The sequence below is a fragment of the Haliotis rubra genome, unplaced genomic scaffold (assembly GCF_003918875.1).
Source record: "Haliotis rubra isolate DU_JTF1 unplaced genomic scaffold, ASM391887v1 Scf642, whole genome shotgun sequence".
Classification (NCBI taxonomy): Eukaryota; Metazoa; Mollusca; class Gastropoda; order Lepetellida; family Haliotidae; genus Haliotis; species Haliotis rubra.
Genome location: NW_025767349.1, coordinates 378,131 through 387,822, shown reverse-complemented (window position 1 = coordinate 387,822; position 9,692 = coordinate 378,131). Strand labels below are relative to the sequence as shown.

At 40.3% G+C, this 9,692-nt stretch overlaps 1 protein-coding gene across 1 annotated transcript in view; it reads right to left on the bottom strand.

The window, feature by feature from the left end:
- Nucleotides 1–1,899: 1,899 nt before the first annotated feature.
- LOC124256887 (laminin subunit gamma-1-like) overlaps nucleotides 1,900–9,692 on the bottom strand; it is a 99,484-nt gene continuing 91,691 nt past the window's right edge. Inside the window, 3 exon segments of the mRNA XM_046690857.1 lie at nucleotides 1,900–5,849; nucleotides 7,489–7,588; nucleotides 9,291–9,449. Coding sequence (XP_046546813.1) covers nucleotides 5,581–5,849; nucleotides 7,489–7,588; nucleotides 9,291–9,449 — 528 coding nt within the window. The 3' untranslated portion in view covers nucleotides 1,900–5,580.

Here is a 9,692-nt window from a genome sequence, read left to right as displayed (position 1 = left end):
CAAATCAGCGAGTCTGACCACCCGATCCCCTTACAGAGGTCGGAAGCTTTGGGCGTACCAGCACGGAAATAAACATTTCCAAATTTCTCACGAGACCAGTGAGTTGACAATAATTAATGGTCTTGTCTGTACTTCACACGACCAAAATAACTCCATGAATCGCGACCTCGCAACGTAAAAAATTGCGATATTTATGATGTAGCCAATTTTGAAAGGTCATTTTCAACACTTTTGCTTTGCCTAGGTAATAATGAATGGTATCAAGAAACAGCAAATGTCGCTCAGAATTTGAAACTGTGAAGTGTATTTGTGTGCGTGATATGTTTTGAATTATATTCGACTTCAAAGTGAGGGTTGCAGAGTAACGACATATATGTCCTTCTCGCATCCAGGGGATTAACCTAAGATTAATAGTGATATGACTTATCCCACCAGGTACCCATTCACTGCTGGTTTACCAGTTGTGTCGAACAAACGTACATCACACCCTTGACAAGGGAGGAAAGCAGCCAGTTTACCAATTTGGTGAAACCCACGACCAAAGCACACGCTGACAAACCCACAGGCCTCATATCTGATTCAGGTTCGAACAGATAGTGAGAGGCCGACATCTTGCAAATAGTAAGGCCATTTATATGACGCTGACCTCCACAGTAGTTATGCTGTAAGTGCATGCAACATAATTGACATTATTACCCCAGTTAAGGCCAGACCAATTTTATTTCTTGTTTTACGGATTTTTGTCCATAGAAAACCTAAAGGCAGGAGAGGACAAAAAACAAAATCACCAGTAAAAGTAATATTCCTTTTAAATACTAATATTTTACTGTTGTCATTTTCTGATGTGTGTATGGGGCAAAATTCAATCTAAAAATATTTTCTTGTAAGTTTACATTTTTGGCCAATAAAAACAATAGGATTTTATTTTTGGAATGGGGAAAAATTAACTTCTATTTCGTTTCTTATTCTTGAAAATATAGACCAGCGGATCAGTAAAACAAGAAATAAAATTGGTCTGACCTAACCCAAGATTAATAGTCATAACACGTATCCCATCAGGTACCCTTTCACTGCAAGGTAACCAGGTGCAATTTTGAACAAGTGTACTTGACTAAGGTGAGGCCACATGTGTCATGTGTGGTTCCTTGTGGGCCAGGACTAAGGTTCTAGAAAATATCAGCTGTCAAGCTGCCAAACATGGTCACCTTCCTTGACCAATCTTGCTTAACTTCAACTGATTTGTGACCAGGCCCCGTTTCACAAAGCTCCCGTAAGCCTAAGATCTCGCAACTTTTCTCGTAGCATTCGTGAGGCGAGGTGAAATTGTGTTTAACGTCGTGCTTGAGAATATTTCGCTTATATGACGACGTGCATGCGTGTGTATGTGTGGCTGCTTGTACTAGCCCAGACTTAAGCTGGTTTTAAAGTGCTAGCCCACTGAGATACCATACCGCAGTGAAGCATGAATACCCCACTCAGACACATTATACTGACTCCAAGCCGACCAGTCCTTGTTGTACCCATTAATGCCGAGCGCCAGGCAGGGACCAACAAGTACCATATTTTATCGTCTTTCTGGTATGACGCGTCGGGGATCAAACCCGCGACCTTCCGCGACCTTCCGCTCTCCGGGCGGACGCTCTAAACACTACACCATCGGAGGTGGTCCGTAGCATTCGTACCTCCGATACTGTAACATAGAGACTTTGGATGCTACGAGAAAAATTACAACATCTTAGGCTTACGAGAGCTTTGTGAAACGGGGCCCTGGGATCTATGAACAAGACCACACCCCACCATGAAAAGTCTGGATTCATGTTTTAACACAAGCTGATTTCCATATTCTGTCAGTTTTAATATTTCTGCTTTTTCCACCGCTGACAAAACTTGGACATAAAACATATTTGTAAAAAGATTTATTTGCATGTTAATACAAAAATGTAGAAAAGAGACTCCGTTTAGGACATCAAATGTTGTATCTACAGAATACAGGTACGTACAGGTAAGTACAATGGGTTTGTACAAAAGTTGACAGATTACAGAGATCGGAATACACTAAAAGTTTCACACTAATCCTTAACCCTTCCCATCAATGGATGCTGATAGCACACTTACAATATCAACAATACTGGCCGTTAAGAAAAGTGAGGTTTTTGTGTTTAAATATCCTAATTTCTAACAGTGTAAGACTCAGTTGTCCTGTAAAGAGCACGCAACACATGGGATGTTAATCGTGACATGCCTCTAACTTTTGATAAACATCAGTAAATATATAGAATCATTAAACTACACATCAATTATTAATTAATGTATAGACACCTGTGCTCAGCTACAAGAAATTCGGTTTTTAAAGGCAAGATATTTTATGGACGACAACTTCTTTATTCTATTATGATGCTCATGTTCTATTAAGAAGTTCTCCTACATAACATATCTTACCTATACTGTTACTGTTATACTAAGCCAATCAAACAGGTGAAAAATTTGATCACATTTAATCTCAAAATATATTTTCCCTTGTTAACTATGGATGCAAAATGTGACAAAACATCTGATTTTTTCACATGGTGACAGTAAATGTCATAACATGACACGACAAACTTAATAATGTCATACGACATTTGAATCACGTATGACAGATTAACTATAGTCACATGAAAAAAATATTGGTGTTCCTTAATAAATTTTTAGATAAATTATATTATTAAAAAATCCAATTCACAAAAATATCAGTAAATAGCTGCTCATTATGGATGTATTGTTTGCCACGTTTTCTACAGCACCATCGTGTTGCTTGATACGTCTTATTCTGCTGTCACTACTGATTGTCGCTAGTGTTCAGAACAACGTTAAATGTAAACTATTGATCTTGTCCCTGATGAACCAACACATATACAACCAGTATATGGCTTAGAGACAGGAGAAAGTAGATTGGTCTAATGGTATATTAATCTCTTCATTTCTCAGTAATAAAATTAAACATCATGATTGAAAATGACATCTGAAATGTGAATCCTATGGATAAACTGGTATGGTATATATGACGACATGCTTACTGGTTTCCAAGCTCTTCGTGCACTAAACATCACAAGACTACCTCATAGCAACAAAACTGTACACGATTCACTTTCCCCTCTGGGGCAAGGCACATGAAAAATTAGTCACTGACTGAGCATCAAAAATAAAATTTTGTTCAGGTAATTTCAAAAATATTTCTCATCGTACAAAAATAACAATGTTTTAGTACAGGGTGGTTATGAATTTATGAGCATTAAATTTGATATTCATTCACAGTTAAGCTGATTACAGTGACATTATCATGATACATCATCAAAACATTACAATTGAAATACACGAATTGCCAAAATAAATTTGGGAATTAAAAAGGTGCCCTCCAATGAAATAATAAATAACTGGTAGAGTCAACTCGATCTAAAACGCCTGTACAAAAGCTACATTACTACTAACACATTGGCACATTTCAAAGCTGGGGATGCCGCTCATCCAAACAAGCTACATCTTAATTCTTCTACCATGCAAAAGAGGGCTGGATGCATTATAGCTAATTGCCTTACAGTAGCGGTCAAGTACACAGAATCTAGAACGGCTGACCACAGTCTGGCCTCTGCTGGAACTCAGAACACGTTGATTATGGCAAGATGTGATTGGTTGTCACTAAACTAGTGAATAGTTGGTGTATACGGAGGTTGGATAAAGAGGACCATACAATATGAACATAAATAGCACCATAAGAGATGAGATGACCGAAGGCAGAATGCTTGTGTATAATTATGTAACATACAACTCAGCAACTCTACATACTCCACATGCCAAGGGTCAGACCAAGTCGTCCAAGCCTTTCCCTGATGCACAGTCCTTGGATTTAACAAGATTGAGTGAGTGAGTGAGTGAGGTCTTACGCTGCTTTAGGCAATATTCCAGTAGCATCACAGCAAGGGACACCAGAAATGAGATCTGACTAAACAATGCCCTCAAAACAGATGATCAAATCTCACTTTTAAATGCAGCACAGCAGTGAAGTAGAATTGTCGAATGTGGTACATGCAAACCATGACATCACATGGCCACATTCAGAGAAACTGAAGCTATTTGGTCCTATGATTACATGTTGAATTCACAAAGTAAACACTAATTTGAGCTTTTCAACTCACATGAACCTGAATACAAAATCCAGTTCTAGTAGCATATCAGCTTCTGTGCCATTATCATCACAGATACATTAGGATACACACTGTGTTCATCAAGGATATACAGGTCAGCAACCCTTATATAGCTGAACTGGACCAAACAAACAAGAGATGATATTCTGAACAACGATCAATGCCAATGGTTGATACGATATCAACCAAGTTAATGAACCTGACCAAAGAACAAATCAACTCTCACGACCAGTCTCGGTTACCGAGGAACTATTTGAGTCTGGCATTTCTCAAGGGTTACACTTGGTGAAAGGAAGATAATGAAGACGTGTTTTGTACATCTAGGAAAGGCTTGGGTGGATGTTATCGCCCATAAGGACACACATACAGACAGACACTTGGATGAGCAATACCAGACTTGGTGCCGAGATTACAGACATGCTGAATATTCATCACTCCCCACAGCAGACCACTAGCGCAACCTTTGACAACCCACCTCACTTTAACTTCCAATGCTAACACAGGTGGGACACGCTGCTCAATGTCTATCCACACCAAATAATAAACACTGAAATTATTCCAGCATGTTGAGAATCACAGAAATATCTTTAAATTCAAATACAGCCCACTTCTAAGTTTGTTATTATGCAAAACACTTTGTTCAATTAATCAAACACATGACAATCATTGCTTCGGAATATATGAACATACAGAATTAAACAAGGGTACATAAAGGTAAGGAGACTTCAGACTTTATATGTCACATTTCAACCAAGCATAGTTTGTCAAATATTATTTGAACTGAAAGGGGTCCTTGTTTGGACTTGCCAGATGCATAGAAGAACTGGGACAAGGCATGGACGACTACTGTTTACGGACTACCACAGATTAGAAAGCAGCTGGGTTGTTTCTGAGATAAGACTGGCCCCTTGAATACCAGCTGTTTGTTCCGTTTCCTATTCTTCCCGACATGGACATTGGACAATTATAGCAAGAAATGTGACATAAAACTCTAGTGCTAGGCTCCTTCAATATTATTCATAAGATACACTGTACACTTATATAAGTAAATGCAGTTCTAGCATTCCGACAGAGGCTGTTCGGCAATGAGGGTCTATGGCTATATTTAGGAGGTAATAAGGCACGAATACCATCAATGCTGAGGTCAAGACAGCTGAACAAGGTCTTCTTGAAGGTAAAGGTCACTGATATAGGTCAAGGTTGACATGACGACTAGTGACCTTGAGGAAGCTAGCCAAGACGTCCCTCTGCTGAGTTGGTTTCCAGGTGTAGGAAGATCACAGCAACTCTGACATATACCTGAGTAAGCAAAGGATTAAGAAAGTTGTCCACGCCTCCGCTTGACACTGACCATAGCCCCATGTCTTTCAACATTAACTCCACAGTCTTGTCTGCTGTTTTATCTGCCTCCAGCTGGAGACTCAATCTCTATACTCTTAAAGCAGCCATCAATCAGAGAGTCCTTGATGTCCTCTATATTGTCAACATCTTCCTTCAACTGGGAATAGTCCTCCGTGTACTTGCGCACAAGGTTTTTCACATTGTCATTGGCACTGGAAATATATTTGTACTGAGCATCTATATCAGCTTCCTTCAGCTGCCGCTCGACCTCTGCCAGGTCGGCCTCCAGGGCATCAAGGCTGTTTGGGTCAACCATTTCAAAAGAATCTGAAACAGAAATAATTTCCTTGAATGGGTGATTGAGTATGATTTTACGGGCTTTTAGCAATATTCCAGCAATATCGCACAACACCAGAAATGAGCTTCTCACATTGTGCCTATGTGGGGAATAGAACCTGGGTCTTCAGCGTGACGATTGGACGCTTTAACCACTAGGCTACCCCACCGCCACAATTTCCTTGAGTGACCACCCTTGGATGTAATAGTCCATCACCCAGGATACCAACATCTCTCTCAGGCTGCAGGTGAGTGAGTGAGTGAGTGAGTGAGTGAGTGAGTGAGTGAGTGAGTGAGTGAGTGAGTGAGTGAGTGAGTGAGTGAGTGAGTGAGTGAGTGAGTGAGTGAGTGAGTGAGTGAGTGAGTGATCACTGTATATTTTGCAAGAGTGATTGAGTTTAGTTTTACACTGCACTCAGCAATATTTCAGCTATATGGTGGCAGTCTGTAAATAATCGATTCTGGGTCAGATAATCCAGTGATCAACAGCACGAGCATCGATCGACGCAATTGGGATATGATGACATGTGTCAACCAAGTCAGCGAGCCTGACCACCCGATCCCGTTAGTTGCCCTTTACGACAAGCATCTGTAACTGAAGATCAATTTTAACCCAGATCTTCATGGGTCATAACAAGGTTCGAAATGCCCTATATATTAGCGTGCCATGGCACAGAAAATATTGAAATAGCACGGATAAAAATGTTCCCTTGGCCTTATGGCATGCCTAATTGTTTAGAGACATAACTCACCTTTAGTCATTTAATCCCAAAAACAAAACATGTACACAAATGACAAACAAGCAAAAACATTTATTGACTTCATTACCCAGGAAATCACTGGAATTCTGCTGGATGATGTAAAGAAATCTGGTTGTTTTTCCACTTACAGTGATGGGAGTACTGATAGTTTGGTTATTGAAGTGGAAATTATGTAATTTAGACATACTGAACAGGTGAACCTGTCACAAAATTCTTAGCTATTAAAGGTGATGGCAAAGCAGAACAAATGAAGCTTAAGAAAACCATCTTAAACAGAAGACATATCAGTGATAACAGAAAACAGGTTACATTTGTTGTTTACTAACAATAAATTTCAAATGGTCATCATCACTGCTGGGCACACTTGATTTCTGAAAGGCACATCTAACATATTTGTCTGGTGCCCTAAGGCACACTTAGATCAAAAAGTATTTCTATCCCTGTCATATATTGTGCCAGAGGGGCAAAGAGGATATGTATGAATGACATATGTGAGTCGGACCACCCAATGCTATTACCTCCCTTTTATCACAAGCATTGTTGCTGAGGACCTGGCCCCGATTTCTTGAAACAAGCTTAAGTTTTTCTCAAAGTTTGACAATTTAAAACAGCTGAATTTTTAACTCAACTGCACTTTATAAATAAAAAAGCCCAAACAAGTTAAGTAATCTATCCACCAAACCCAAATTGTCTACTAAGTTTGAGTTAAATATTGATTTCAGTTTTTTCTGGAAAATGCATTTCCTGCGTTTTCTCAAATTTGAGTAAAAACTCAGACTTAAGTTTGTTTCGAGAAATCGGGGCCTGATGGTGACAGGTAACAAACTGTAGGTATTGTTGACTATGAGAATCAGTGATATGTGTAGTACCTAATATCTGCAGGATGTCGTTGACAGTCTTGAGGGCATCCTCCACCTTTGATGAAGCTTTCTCCGCAGTATCCTTGGCCTCATTAGCTTTCTCCAGGGCCTGAAGCAAGCACCAGCACCAACATTAAATAATAATACAAAAACAACAGAAAGCACTTGAGTGAGTGAGTGACTTTGGTTTAACGCCGCTTTTAGCAATATTCCAGCAATATCACAGCGGGGGACACCAGAAATGGGCTTCACACATTGTACCCATGTAGGGAATCGAACCTGGGCCTTTGGAGTGACGAGCGAACGCTTTAACCACTAGGCTACCCGACCGCCCCAGAAGCACTTGAAGAGAAGGAGGAGCAAAGCAGAAGAAAAAGGAGATGAAGAAGAGGAAGAGATGATGAGAAATAAGACAGAAGGAAAGAAAAGTTGAAGAGGAAGAAGAGATGGAGAAGACAAAATAAGAGAGGAAGAGAAAGAAAACAGGAGATGAAGAGAAGGAAAAATAGATAGGAGAGGAGTAGAAGGAAGAAAAGAAGAAAAAAATAGGAGAAATAAAAAAAAGAAGAGGATGAGAAGAAGAGGATGAAGAAATGAGAGAAGGAGAGGAGGAAGAAAAAAAGACCTCCAAATTAGGTAGTTTGTTGATTGTATGATCTTATAAGCGAACACTTTAACTACAAGTCTACCTCACCGCCCCTGTATGATGTTCTCCGTGGCAGCCCCTGCAGGATGATCAACATCTCCAACACTGACTGACTGAGTTTGGTTTTACGCCGCTTTTAGCAATATTCCAGCAACATCACGGCGGGGGACACCAGAAATGACATCTCCAACAAAGTGATTAGGATATCATACTTCAGCAATATTTCATCAAGGAGGGTGGGACAGTGAGGATGGGCTATTCTGGACATGGATACCTGGTACTTGACCATGACTTGATAATGCTTTCACCCCAAGGCTCTCTCTCCTGAAGCAATTGGGGCTTTGATTTCTGCCCAACACTGACACACATGTTACATCTCATTTCTGCTTTGACAAGTGACCTTGATGGAAACATTGCTCAGTTCACACAGCAGTGAATGGGCATCACGATGGTGATGATGAGAGGACCCTTGTGTGTGAATGAATCAATGAGGCTTCCCCAATATTCCTGTTCAACATGGAGTGAGTGTGTGAGTGAGCGAGTCTGGTTTTAGCAATATCACATCGGGGGACACCAGAAAAGGGCTTCAAATTGTACCCATGTTGGGAATCAAATCCGGGTCTTTGGCGTGACCAGCTAACGCTTTAACCAATAGGCCACCCAACCGCCCTCATTTTAGAAGTAACCTGTTAGCTTGCTCCAGGCTCGATCCTAAGTACATTAGATGAGATGATTTGATCCAATCAAATGCAGGTAGTAAATCCTTTTTCAGATCATGTCTTGAACAAAGTTTAGTTGTTTTGTGACCCCTATTCAACATGGAAGGTCGCGGGTTCGATCCCCGACCGCATCATACCAAAAGACATTAAAATATGGTACTTGTTGGTCCCTGCATGGCTCTCGGCATTAATGGGTACAACAAGGACTAGTCGGCTCGGAGTCTGTATAATGTGTCTGAGTGGGGTATTCATGCTTCACTGCGGCATGGTATCTCAGTGGGCTAGCACTATAAAACCAGCTTAAGTCTGGGCTAGTACAAGCAGCCGCACATACATACACACACACACACACACGTCGTCATATGCGGAATATTCTCAAGCACGACGTTAAACCCAATTTCACCTCACCTCACCTATACAACATGGATGTGGAAAGGATATCTTACTGTTTTTGCCAGGGCCATATCAGATGTACTTTGAGTATCATAATCATTGAAGCGAGATTCAGCAGCATTGACTTCCTCGGCCAGACGGTCAGCTTCGTTCCTTAGATTGCTGGCTTGGGTCTTTGTTGTGCTTGCCTCACCACGGATTTGACTGGCGTCCTGATGGGAAATGAGATGAGAGAATTGATGGGTGGATGTGACTAGCTGGATTTAGTTCAAAATTCTCTGTCTGACATATACTACTCACACTTTGCTAAGGATCACAAAAATTCACAACTTTACTTAAACGTAGATTCATAATTTGAAATTGTATCCATTTAAAACTGGATAAATAATAATATGGTAACCCTCTTTAGGGAAACAGCCACTTTAATCTAACCTTATTGACTTGATACATGAGTA